The sequence below is a fragment of the Buteo buteo genome, chromosome 9 (genome assembly GCF_964188355.1).
Source record: "Buteo buteo chromosome 9, bButBut1.hap1.1, whole genome shotgun sequence".
Lineage (NCBI taxonomy): Eukaryota > Metazoa > Chordata > Aves > Accipitriformes > Accipitridae > Buteo > Buteo buteo.
Genome location: NC_134179.1, coordinates 10482155 through 10495940, shown reverse-complemented (window position 1 = coordinate 10495940; position 13786 = coordinate 10482155). Strand labels below are relative to the sequence as shown.

At 42.6% G+C, this 13786-nt stretch overlaps 1 protein-coding gene across 4 annotated transcripts in view; it reads right to left on the bottom strand.

Annotated features, from left to right (window-relative positions):
- The window catches only part of SPTBN1 (spectrin beta, non-erythrocytic 1), a 136677-nt gene that overhangs the window by 11551 nt on the left and 111340 nt on the right, over positions 1–13786 (bottom strand). For all 4 annotated transcript variants that reach the window (XM_075035342.1, XM_075035344.1, XM_075035345.1 and 1 more), the window contains 11 exons: positions 12083–12346; positions 11180–11404; positions 10880–10969; positions 10304–10582; positions 8733–8863; positions 7179–7383; positions 6653–7027; positions 4179–4423; positions 3627–3765; positions 2441–2525; positions 1059–1255 (listed from right to left, as the gene is read on the bottom strand). In XM_075035342.1, the coding sequence (XP_074891443.1) occupies positions 1059–1255; positions 2441–2525; positions 3627–3765; positions 4179–4423; positions 6653–7027; positions 7179–7383; positions 8733–8863; positions 10304–10582; positions 10880–10969; positions 11180–11404; positions 12083–12346 (2235 nt within the window). The remainder of the gene's footprint in view (positions 1–1058; positions 1256–2440; positions 2526–3626; positions 3766–4178; positions 4424–6652; positions 7028–7178; positions 7384–8732; positions 8864–10303; positions 10583–10879; positions 10970–11179; positions 11405–12082; positions 12347–13786) is intronic.

The window sequence follows — 13786 nt, the reverse complement described above, 5'->3', positions numbered from 1 at the left end:
ATTTGAAGGCATCAGTCTTTAAAAGTATTAATCATGCAAAGTTTGTTGCACTGCATTTCTCACTAAAGGCACACAGTATCAGACCCTTTAACATCAAGTGGAGTGCTGGGCAGCAGCTCACCACTGTCTGTGTTTCTTTTCTAATTCATTCTATTAAAACAAAAAACAGACAAACAAGAAAGCAGCCCAAGCTATTAAAATATTGAGAAGTGATATCCTCTTGTCTGCTTGCCATACATGGAAACAGTGTTCCACATCCCAATCCCTGAAATTAACCATCTAAATAAAACCAGCTTGATTTTTGAAGATGCTGAGAAACTCCAATTCACTTTGTCTGCAGCTGTGACACTCAGCACCTGTGAAAAATCAAGCCACTTCAATTTTAGTTTCTAAAGTAAAATTGTTCTCCAACGATGGTAACATTTTCTTCAAGCATTAATTACTGACATTGCAGCTGTGCTCAAAATGTTGTTGGTTGGGGTTTGTTTTTTTTTTTTTTTGGGGGGGGGGGGAAGTGCTTATGATGTCTTTCTCAGGGACAACACAGCCTTGTACTAGAGCAGTCAAAACACAACAAACATTTTTTGTCAAACCCCCCTCCCCACCACTGTCTCCTCACACCGTTGTCTTTAACCAAAAATCATTTCAAGTATTTGGATCTGGGTCTTTCTCACTCAGAATCCCCCTTCCTTTTTAGCAGTGCAACCTGTATGGCAGAGGGCTGGAGCAAACTGCTCAGCTCTTGAATTTGCTTCTGGGTCATCACGCCTGGGCCTGAGACAGCTTTTGCTGACTAAGGTCATTTATCACTTAAGCTTTCCTTGCACGTTGTTGAGTTGAAATGAACCTGAGAGGGTTTTAGTACTGTTGGGAACATGAAACTTCAGGCCCTGGGTAACTGGCCTAGGTTGATCAACAAAACAAAAGGATCAACAAACAGAGATGAGGTTGGTGATGCCAGGAGTTATTCCAAACAATGGCACCAAATGGTGCCAATCAGATGACACCAAAATGAAGGGGTATAGCCAAGAGAGGTGATTCTCGCCTATAGCACTCACCGTGGTCAGTCTTTCCAGTGCTGCAAATCTCTCATCCCAAGTAGCTGCAGATTTTTCAAATGCTTCATGCCGTTTAATTAATTTTTCCACTTCATCAACACTTTGACCTATTTCACGACTGGATAGGTAGGGCTCCTGTCCCAGCAGCCAGGCTTCCGCCACACTTGCATCTCTTGAAAACTGGTGTACCTCCAAAACTGAGCAAAGAATGTACAGATATCAGTGCCATTAATGTCCAATAGAGCATCATGAAGTCATCAAGGATCTTCTGAATTCACTTAAAAATAACTTGGGGAAAAAAGTAAATGTATTTGGGTAAGTATTTTCCTTAACTAAGCTCACTGAAATTAATAATTTTAAAGACAGAAATTTATCCTATTGGCTTTGCTTTGAAGAAAAATAAAAGTTAAGGCCCACCTTCACTTCTTCTACAGACTGTTTCATTTTGCAATTTCAGCATTTCCTTTTTGTTCTGATCTGCTGTAACCTATTAATTTCAGAGTAGAAAGTCTGTTATCTGCTGGTTTTCTTCCTCAGACTGGCCTGTCTGCAGAACAGCTAGACCATAGGCTGTAGTTCCCTTCAGCAAGCAGTATTTCTGTACTTTATGCTTGTCTACAGTGCTACAGTCCCAGGTTTCCTTCCGTCTTCACAGCTGAAAAAAACCTTCCACTGTTTTTGTGAATGGGATAGACCAATTTTAATGAATAATATGGTACAAACACCCAAACTGAGGGACAACTGCCCATGCTACTGTATTTCTTAAAGCCTGCTGAGGCTCAGAAGAAATGAAGAACATATACAGAGCCACCCAGAACCCCACAAAATGACTGCACTGCACTACACGTTTTGAGATCCTGGACAACTGTCTGCTGCAATGGCTTCAGTCTGTATATGAGATGCAGATCACCTTGTTAAGAGTATCACAACTGGGTTCTTGTTGCTGGTGTAAAACTTGCAAAATGCTGCAATGTTTAAAAGTACACCCTTTGTCAATGAACTGCTCATCAACATTCTAGCCTCTCAGATAACGCAGGCATGTTACAGGCGTGAGGTAGCAGGGCTTTACTTCTGCCTAGTTTTTTAGTAGTGCATCCTTTGTAGAAACACTGTTGGAATGTGACACTTGCAAAATACAGTAGATCTATTCCACCTAGCTCCGAATTTGATCATATAGAGTAAGAAGTTGGTGCAGGTTTCTTGGTTTCAAATTCTCCATTATTTTACAATCAACAGGCGTGAATCTTCCAGTTATTACAGTACAAACACACTTTCAATAATAAAAAAGTAAGGAGTTGCAGGTTTTGTCAACACTCAGACAGACACAGTGAAGAGAGAGTTAGCTATGGCCCTGCCCAAAAGAAATCCAAGGACATCCTTACTCAGTCTCAGCCACTCCCATCTGTCCTCCCATTTGTCAATCATTTCTTTTCTCTTTTCTGTCAGCTGCAGCAGCTTTTCCTTGATCTGAAGAGGAGAATGCAGGACTGTTAATACAAGCACCAGGCTCCAGGCTCACACAACCACACTGCATAAGCCATTACTACCAGCAAAAGGCACTGACGAAATACATCATGCTAGAATGTCAAGTGACTTAAATGTGAATACAACAGCCACTTTTCTCTTCAAAGTATAAGTAAATATGACATTTGCATTGAAGTATCACATTTGCGTAAGCATTTGGTATCTGTCAAAAACTACACCACCAAGAGTATTTGATAAAAGGAGTATAACGGACGAACAAATCTAAGTGGTGCAGTCATGTATTACATCTTCTGCCCTTTTTCTAGGAAATAATGCAAAATGTGCTGCTTGTGATCGTTACAAAGAGCCTGCAGCTACCTGTGCTGACACCACTGACATGCCAGCATAAGCCCTGTGTTATTCTCAGGGTGAATACTGGCTAGCAAAACTTCCCAGTGCCTGAGCAAATGTTTCTCCAAGGATACTCCGCAGCACTTGTGTATGCAGACACAGAAAATATCAGCCCCCTGAGTGGGCAGTATCTTCCAACATTTGGCTATCCTCCCTCCACCAAAGGGAGGCAGAAAGAAACATGGGTTAAGTCTCTATCCTCTGGCCTGGACAAATCAGAAAGTAAATCAATGCCTTAAGCTTTTATCTTAGTATTCCCTGTATTTACTGCCTATGAGACAAGCTTTTTCCTGCTCCTTCCCCTAGCAGGCCTCTTCGTAGCATTCCAGTTCCCCTGCACAAAATTCAGGCTGTCTCACTCTGCTCTTGCCCAAAGAAGTCACCCTTCCAAACACAGCCATCCCAGAGTTTTCTCTCTGCAGAACTGAATGCAACAGCTTCTTTACATTTCCTGGACTGAAAATGATACTTTAGATTTAGATGCCATCTCTGCTATCCAACATGAATTCACAGAGTTGAATTATACACTAATTTCACAATAGCAAGTAAGTCCAACAGTCCCTGAAGCAATGCAAGTCATTATAAATATGCAGTTTATTAATCTGTAGATTACACAATGCAAGTTTCTCCAACTGAAACAGAATCAATAGGCCAGCTGCACTGCAGTTGTTACACATTCAGTAAGCACAGTACCTCCTCAGATGCGTAGTGTTTTCTTGCCAGAAGAGATTTGCCGAGCTCAATGCAGGTAGTAAAGCTGTCATTTCGGGCATCGATTTCTGCTTTGATACCCTGGTGATTGTTCATTAGTAGTTCAACAGATGAAACATCCCTAAAATGATCAATCCATGGTTCAGAAACATGTATTCCAGATTTAACAGTTGTTACATTTTCAAACAAGTAAACTAACCCACAACAGTACGAAAAGAAAAATAAATTCCTAGATTCTGTGTAGTTCAGGAAGCAAGATTGCTAGCAGCCTTTCCTTAGGAATGGCACCATTCTGGTCCGAATCAGAGATCAAATAAACAAGCATGTGAGACTTCATCTCTTCACACAATTTTACACTGCAATTACTTCAGTAGCCCCCAGCCTCTGCTAGGCAGCAATACACAAAAGCAAGCTGCTACACCATCATCAGATTTTGACAGTCCCTCTCTGAATTTCTGGCTCAGTGATACTGTGTCTTTTTCTCAACTGACCTGCAGCCTTATCTTCTGATTGAGAAGAGATACTTCACATTACCTTGGCTTTTCTTGGGCTTCTATCTGTCGGATAACATCTTCCATCCAAAGCATGAGATCACGAACCATGCTGAAGAAACGGAATTTGTCTCCTGTATCCACCAGTCTAACCCTGCGGCCCTCACAGGCATCTAACAGTGCCTTCCATGCTTCTAGGACCTCGTTTTCCCTCTTCTGGATGTCATCAGCTTTGTCTCCGGCATAGGCAGCCTGAAGGCGTGCAGCATCCTCCTGCAGCTGTCTCACCTGGTGTGTTTTTATAAGAAAGAAATGCATTAGTGTTTGGGTACTTCTGAGTCACAAATATGGGGACATTCTAGCTGCTAATTCATCATTTGAATGGCTTTCTAAAGCCACTGCAAATATATTTGGTCTGTCGATACCAAAAAAGTTTGTTTTGTTATTAAGTCAGTATATCCTATGAGAATATTTCTTAGAGGAGACTGTTGGGTCAAGGGGCCCCCAAAATAGCAAAGATGTGCCACTGCCTAAACCTTCTGTAAGACTGGGTGCCAATACAAATTGACTGTTAAATGTCAGGGCAAATGGGGACCATTTTCATCATCAATTTCTCTTCCTCTCACACAAGTGAGAATGCCACTCAGGAACTCCTATATGAAAACCACTACTCTAGCTGACAGAGGTGATTTTTCAAAAATGTAGATAATGACTTTTAAGAGAAGAAAATTTGGAAATTCAGAGATTCTTCTACTATTAGAAATCTCTTTTCCTTTCAAACACTGTCTTGGGACATCAAATTCCATTTATTCACTGTTTCACATATTTTTCAAGCTAGGAAACAACATTTATTAGCTCTTGTCTAATAATTTTATCTTTAAAAAAAAAAAAATTGAACATCCAATTAAAGAGCCTTCTACCTACAGGCACAGAGATCATGCCACTGTCATAATGACCCATCTCGGTGCTCTAGCTGTTTCATCCAAAAACTGTCCTAAGCGCTTCCACCACAGCTCTGCCCCATGATTACATATTCCTTCATTTAGGCCTTGATTATAATAACCTTTTTGACAGACTGGGATTGGTATTTTGTGGATGTCTCCAATTTTATGTATAAAATCTATAGTTTCTGAAAGTAAAACACTTGGAAAATCAAATAGTTGCTACATCTCCTTTATTCTAGTGTAAACTACTATGTAAATGGCAACATAATAAAGAATTGGCAGGCAGCTGGGCCATAAAAACTATCTTTTCCAACCTACTGGGATAAATACAGTCAGTCGTAATTCCTCCATTCCTTAAGCAAATTGTTACCTTCCAAAGTTCTCATTCTGGCAGTTGAACATTGTTTTTTGGTTTAGAATCCCCTGTGTGCTGTATGAGCAGCTGCCACCTTCTATTTAACATACCTTGGCTTCAAAAGATTCGGAATTAGATCAAGTTTGGCTGCTTTTAAAAATCTTAGCCTGGACTATGTCCTTTAAATCTCTTCAGACTGCTATTGGGAAGCATCACAAAAAGCAATATTTAAGTCAGAATGCCCAGATTCATAACCAAGTCAGAAAGCCTCTATGTAGGTCTACAGACCTCCTTTGCCTCTCAGAAAGGAAAAATGCAAAGTGCTTAGCAGAAGAGGATTTGGTTGGGGCTTTTTGGTGGTGGTTTTTTTAAAAAAAAAAACCCAAACAACCTGGATTACACATCCCTTCATATTTGCCACTGTCCTCCAAGTATCCTTTGGACTATCAATACTTCTATGGGACAGGATAGTTGTGTCTTGTGTTCACCAAGGCGAACATGACATAACGAGCAGGCAAATCTAAGGTGGCTTCCAGCACAATTAATATAACACCCAAGAACAATGCTAAGGACAGAAAAATCTGAAACCTGTATTTCATATTACCTCTTGTAGATTAAAAATTCTTTACAGATTTAGTATCTGTTCAATGTCTTTCAGAAATTGACTAAAGAGACAATATGTTCAGTCAAATGAATCTTTTTTTCTTCAAATCTAAACTATTTTCCAACTGTATCAGCCACACAGCACCCTGCTGGTGCTGCCGCTTGAGGCAATCAGAAAAAGGCCCTCTGTGGAGCTAAATGTGTTACCCTTGTGCTTCTCCATCCACTCTCTTCCTAGGCACATGGCAGGCTGAGACTGTCAGGAGACATGACAGCTTTTTGCTTTATTTTAAATCAATACAGAAGTTCTCTGCCTTTATGATTTCTTCTGCAACCAAGGACAGGAAATGCAATAATGTTCAACAATTACCTACATATTCAGAACTCTGCGTACTTATGGATTTGTATTTTAGAAAAACTAATTAACCTAATGCAATGACAGTGAAGCAGACAGACAGATAAGAAAAAGATGCAGGTGAAGTTATTCCCACAGAAATACACTTGGAAAGCAGCTGGAAGCACTGTACCCCAGTCACAGAGGGGCCAAGAGCCGCAGCAGAACTCTGCAGCTCAGGTTCCTATACCCACAGACAGCGCCATTCGCTTGCTACACACCTGGGTGCCGAGTGCCTGGATATCATGCTCAAATGTTGTGTGCATTCTCTGTAGTGTTTCCACCGTGTTTTGGTCTCTACCGAGCTCTTCAGGCAGTTTCTTATGTTTGTCTTGAATACGTCCTAAGATCTCCTTGGCATCATGGTAAAATTTGTGCAGTTCATAAGAGGCTGCTAGAATTTGTGTTCTTGTGTCAATGAGCTCCAGGAGATCAGCCCAGGCCTCATTGAGTCCGTCCTTCCACTCTGCAATTGTCGCAGCATCTGAATGTCCAGAGTTGATGAGTTCATCTGCCATGTGGTTAACAGTATCAACACGCTCCTGTCCAATGTTACCAGTGTCTCGGGCAAATTCTCGGAATCGCTCCTGTAGCATCTGAAACACAGAGAAACAGACTTATGTAGCACTGTAATTACAAACTGATCTGAGCAAACCAAGAAAGCCAGCTACCAATTTACATTAACCATCTGCTGTGTGCAGCATCCAGAAAAGGAAGGTCAGTCTGCAGCCATGTCCAAAGACTTACCGTTACATGTTCGTAATCCTGTCCCAGCTCATGGGATCCTGCCACCACCTCCCTTTCAGCAATCCATTGCTCCAGGTCATCCACCTCACGGTTAAGCTGGAACAGCCTATGTCTCTCATCCAGCTTGCCCCGTCTCTCTTCAGCTAGATCCTTCAGGCCTGCATACAGCTTATCGACTTTGGACTGGCGCATGCTGATACGCTCACTGAAAAAAAACCAAGAGCATCGAGTCTTCATCATCTTCTACAAATGATAAGAGCAAATGGAAAAAGAAACCTACAAGGAATAAAAATCACTCTTGGGGTATTTAATCCACAGAATGCATGTCTGTATGCATGAATTTGACTCAGACACACTGGACCCATCCTCTTGCTGGCACAGTTGACTGCACTAGCTGGAAAACTTCTCTGCCCTGTACACATAACTCCCCTGGCTTTACAGAGTGAAGCTGGGAACTAAGCTCTCCATTTGTTTGACCACAGATCACACCAGAGTCTTCTCCCAAAATCACAGGCAGGATCTGAGTTGCTGAGATAAGCAGCATTTTATTTTCATTTAAATTCTGCTTCTAAGTTCAGAAGCACTCATGGGTTTCTTACTCCCTAAAGCTCAGCATTTCCAGAAGTGATTAATACTTCTACTTGCCATATCCTTTGCCTATACTTTGTCTGAGCCATATAGCCCTGTCAAATTGACTTCGCTCTGCCTCGTAAAATTGATTATGTTATTCCAGTACTCAGTCACCTCAGCCAGGAAATCCACTCTCATCAGAAATTATCATGACCACAAGAGAGTGCTTTTGAGTTAAATAACAATCCTCCACCAGAGGCAGAGAGTGTCCTTCCTAAGATAGTCCTATCTTCCTGTCGGTGAAGGCAGAGCAATTAAATACATCAGCCTCACAGTCAAATCAGCCTTGCGGTCAGAGCCAATGGAGAATTCTGCTTGCTTAGCTGCAGGTCTTACAGCAAAACAGTTCTTAAGCTTCCTGAATTCTCCCACAGGGAAAGCCATTTATGAAAGTCGAGATAAATTCACCAAAGCCAAAATGTTAATGTGCCCACGTTTAAAGCATCAGATTCCAGCCTCTGATTCTACAGGAATCTCAAAGAGAGGAGCCAGATTTTGGGGAGCACTGCACTAAGACAGAAGAATGAATGACTGTGACCCTCTGGGCTGGACATAAAAGTTGGCTGAAAGAGTGAATATGGACCCTCGTCTCTCAGGATTGCTATACCTTTGTAAGGTTCAGCAGTGCTGGCAGACCTGACACCTCTAGCCTCTCTGAAGGATACAACAGGCATTTACTGAAGGTGTCCAGTACTATCCAGAAATCAGCAGCTGCACATACTGACCCTGTTCTGGACCCTTTCTCTGGCCAAATCAGGGTGGTCCAACATGCACCTTGAATTGAGTGAGGCTCAACTCCTTTTCCTCTGTACATTCTTCTAAGCTACCTACTCTTTGCTGTAGTCTTTGTGGGTCAGAACAACCCAATGAAGTGACTGAACTACTAAAAGAACGCATAATCCAATTAAAAATGGCAGTTAATACCTTTCTGGGTGATTATCTGCCACCAAAGTCCTGCTGGTCTTTGAAAGCTGGTGCACAGTTTCAGCATAGTCTTCTACAGCTTGTTCCAAAATCTGGTGTTTCTTCAGCATGGACACTGCACTCTGTTCATCCTGTAATGGTGACAGAAAATGACAGTCAAGTGCCCCACTCTAGAGAAAGACACCACACAGCAAGTTCAACTTGGTGTGCCAGCAAAAAGAGGTAGCCAGAAAGATTTCTAAAGAACTGCTCCCAAGTAAAGCTTGAAGACAAGTTGTTCTAACAACGGTATATTAATAGTTGAGTTCACAGCAAATGGTACCCACAGAAAGCAAAATAACAAGTGAGAGAGTGAATGCAACAACCCCTCTGGGATGCAGAACAAAATTACATCAGCTGTACATTGAGCAGGTTGAATTTCCTCTTCTATGAAGCTCTTTGTGTGTTTACACAACACTGGTGATTGTGCAGGGCTCAGAAAAATGGAACAGTTTTAGGCACGTCACTTGTCAGGCTTTTGAACGACAGCCTGGGTCAAAGAAAAGAAACCCTACGGAGGCCATGCCAAAGGATTCTCCACCAAAGTGCCTGGAGAAATTCCGATCAGAACTTTCTATGCATCGTTAAGAAAAACAACCCCCAACTCTCAGTGTTAACTGTTATTGTCAATAAGCCTTTTCATTGAAGTATTTTGCATGATGGACTATTTGCATTAATACTCCTTTTTATTTGCATTGCTTAGATATAAAAAAGAAAACAAACCCCTTTTAACTGAAGGCTGAGCACCCACGGAACGTGTTATACTGATACAAAGTTAAGTTTTATTTTATCAGGGCAGCAAACACAGTGCATTTATGTAAATAACAAATAAGTTACAGCACGCTTAGTGTGCATCATCCCAGGCAAGACCCGCTCAGAAAGGGGAGCTGGGGGGTCCTTGATCAGGAAGTTTCTCTGATCATATCTCCACCGAACTGCAAGGGAAGGTATTCTCCCAGCCAGTGGCAGGGATTTTGTACATAATCCTTTAGGTCCTGCGTGCTACAAACACACCCCTCTCTCCTCCCTGATTCTCATGCCTGATTTGCAGCCTCTCCTCCCTCCCACACCTGGGAGTGTTACACCTCCTTGAAGAACAGAAGTTCACCTACTCTTTGGTATGGTCTGACACTGTTCCAATTTCTCTTCACTGGGAGTAAAAGCTGACAACTAATGGCATCAACTGAGTGACCATCAGGCCTGTTTCACAAACAGGTGGGTCGTGCTGTTCCCAGTGATTCAAAACTAACAGAAAACCTAACTGGTCTGTATTGATAACTCTGACCTTACAGCAAAGCCAGGCACACAGTTGCCATCCGCAGTCTGAGGATGCTTCACTGACTCAGTATGGCAAGGCCTATCCCTCCACACTATTAGAGATGTCATAACAGATAGAAGAGATGATCGCTTGAGATTTCACAAGGGAATTTAATTTATGTTACCATTACACTAGCGACATATTAAATTATGTCACCTGCCCCCCTCTAGCTAAGCAATTAAAACCAAACTAGTGTTGCTGTGGTGCTGCTCACCTTGGCTTTCTCTTCTGACATCATGTAGAGCTCCTGCTCACTCATCCAGGCCTCAGCCTCAGCAGCATCAAAGTAATACTGCTGTGCTCTGTGAGACTCCTCCAGGCGCTTGTGGCGTTTCTCTGTCTCCTCAATTAGGAGGTTCCACAGCTGTTGCAAGTCTGCAAGTCTCTGCTGAATTGCTTCAGCATTAGGGCTACTCTCTGTGATAATGTTCTGACTCCTCTCAAAAATGTCATCGATACGAGGCTGATGTCCCTGGATTTCTTTCTGAAGGGTCTACACGGGAGAAAAGCAGACTGATGAGACACTGCACCAAACAAAAAAGAAATGCCAGTCAGGGGTCTTAACTCTAGAGGGGCAGCAGAACACATGCCATCAGCTGATGTGGACAAACCTGGGCTGTGTCTCCCCCAAACATGCCACCACCTAGCGGTCACATCGCTTCCCCCACCCTCTCCCCCCCCAGCACATCACCACCAAAGCACCCATCATTTCACCCCAAGCCTTTTCTTCCAGAAATAGTCAGCGCTAAGGAGAACTAACAGGAATGGAGCTCTAACAGCACCTACTTACCTGATTTTTCTTTATTAGTAGCTGCACAGTCTGGAGGTTGTGTCCATGATCAGTAGATGTAGCTATAGGCATTCTCTCTCCGACCCACAACTGAAAGTAAGAGAAGAGCACATACACTTTCAAGCAACTGCAGACAAAGTTAGGGCAGCAGAGAGAGGCCAGTGTGCACAAGATGCAAAGAGCAGCATTACTCAAGCACGCTATTGAGAGACATGATCAAAAGGTTTCTTCCTGTGATAACTCTGCAATACGTCTGACATTTTCCTATTGTCTGGGGAATAGAATTTCTTTTATACTCACAATTTCATCTTCCACATCACGGTTGAACTGGTGGATCTCTTTGGAGGCCAGCAGGTTTGCCTTTCTTTCATTCAAAGGTTCCAACAACTCCAAAAATTTCTTTTCTACAGTAAGGCGTTTGCCATCTACTTCATCTGTACTCTTCCCTTCTTGACTTAAAGCCCGTGCCTGGCTTTGCAGCTCCTCTATCTCCTTCTTACGAACATCCATTTGATTCTCTAGCATCTAAACAGAAACATGGCAAAAAGGTCCTGAAAACCGGGGTAAAAGCACTTGATAGAACCAGGGTACGTCAGTAGCTTCATAAGAAGGAAGAACAGATGCTGGTCAGTAAGGATTTACCACATTAATAATTACTGTAGCATTCATATTGCAAGGAACAAGGCTTAAACACAGATTCACAGCTGTGGCCACCTGCTGATATCCCTCAGTTGGCTAATGAATTTGGCCAACGATCTCTTCTATTGGTCATTCACAAGTTACCCTGAACAACTTTGGAACACAGCTAATTGTGCACAAGAGCTTCACTGCTCCCTGCTGTCCTTGCTACTCCTTGCTGCCTTTACAGCAGGGAATCAGGGACCCACCAGCTTCGGACAAGTTTGAATCATAGGCAGGCAGCCATGTACAGAGAGAGAATGATCGGTGACTGGAGGACTACAGCGGGAGACAGAATAGAGATATTAATGTGGGGAAGGAAGGCAGTATAAGGTAGAGATTGTATCAAGAAATTTATGTCTGATTTGTTTCTGGGTGTATTTCTGGTTCTTCTTAAAGATACATGAAAGAACAGGAAGACAGAAAAGCCATTACATTCTTTTCTAAACTGAAAGGATCCCCGATCTGTTCCTTTGAGTGCAAGTATCTGCTGTCTGCCCACTCTGCAACCTGCACTCAATTTACCTGCTGCTTCTTCAACAGGATGTTGACACTGGTGAGATCTTTTCCGTAGTCATCCGACTGAATTTGACTTTCCAAACCATTCAGCCACTTATCCAAATCAGCACAGCTCTGGGTAAAAAGCTCTGCCTTGTTTGCATCAAAGAGACGCTGAGCCTTGGTCTGGGTAGTGGATTCAAGCTCTTCCCACATTTGATGGAGACTTGTCAGCTTTTCTTTCACTACAGCTTCCGTCTCTGGTTTCTCTGCAATGAGCTGCATTCCCTCCTGCAAAGCAAAGAGCAACAAAATGGTACCTCCTCAGGAGCTCTCACAGATCGTTAGCTAAATTATTCTGATTAGTAAGCAATCAGGACTCCTCAGCTGCTGGCAGCATCAACCACTCATTTTCTATCTCCAATTATCCAATAACTCCTTCCAGAACATCAGCTCCCAGGTCCATCTGTTGCCAGGAAGAGGGTTTCTTGATAATGGGAAGGTCAAACAATGCCTCCTTTCTCTTCCCCACTACACATGTTCCTTTGTGGGAGCTCCTGGGGACACTGCTCAGACAAGGAGTGGAGCAGGCTGCTCCATGCCACCTGTGCAACAGCAGAGGAGGGAGCTGCAGCTGAGCAAGCTGTATGTCCAGTTTCTGTGGGCCATTTCACCAGGGAGAGTGATGAAGACCCAGCCCAATGCTGGGAGAGGGTGCTTATGGCACCAAAACTGAGCTGTGTGACTGAAGAGGGTTACAGCAATTACCATGGGTCTAAGCCAATATCAGAGAGGAACAATCTTCCTTGGGAAGCAGGAACCCTGTACCTAGCACCAGCAGAGCACTTGGACTGAAGGTATCTTTTTGCCTTTACAAAGATTGTATTAGTTTTGGAAATATTTTCCTTACTTCTAATTATACTTCTACCTCTGCACGTGGGTGGTGCTGACAAGGGACAAAACCTTTTCAGATATGAACACTACTCACAACCCATCACATTTAATAACTGTAACCACTGGTAACATTAATACAATGATTGTCAGCTGTGACTCGATACACAGCTTTGGTACTTCGCTGCAATCTGATTTTTCAGATGCAAAGGGTGAGGATGTATTAGCATCACTAAAAAAGAACTTCCAGTACTAAGAGCAGCCTTCTAATTACACCATTAAACAGTACTGCTATTTGCAGATCACAGAAAAGCCTCTAATGGGATACAGAGTGCCAAAGTGGGAGAGGAAATGAGCAATTAAGCTAACTTACACTGAACAGAAACCCACTGTCAGAGCTAAAGACGAGACCTCCTTAGTGTTCCAGAGCTGCACATGAGAAATGGAGGGAAAAAAGTACAGCTCATCACAGCATATTAAAGCCTTCAAAGTAACTTGATACAGAGCTGTGGATCTTAATTAATCACAAAACTGGCTGTACTTTACCTTATGCACTAATTTTGCATGGGGAAAGGCAGCCTGATTATAGTCCCAAATGAATCAAGACCAGCACAGCCACATGGGAGTCTACATTCAGTTATTTCCCAGCAAGTACTTCTACTTTATTAGCTCAAATCACAACATTTGCCCCTTTTACCCTTTGGGTATGAAAACTAGGTTATGCCTTCCTCCTAACAGGTAAGAAAGACTAGACAAAATTAAATTGGCAACTCAACCAATGACTATTCCGCGAGAATGCCTTGGATAAAAAATGTTTAACATCTATGAGGAATAAAATGG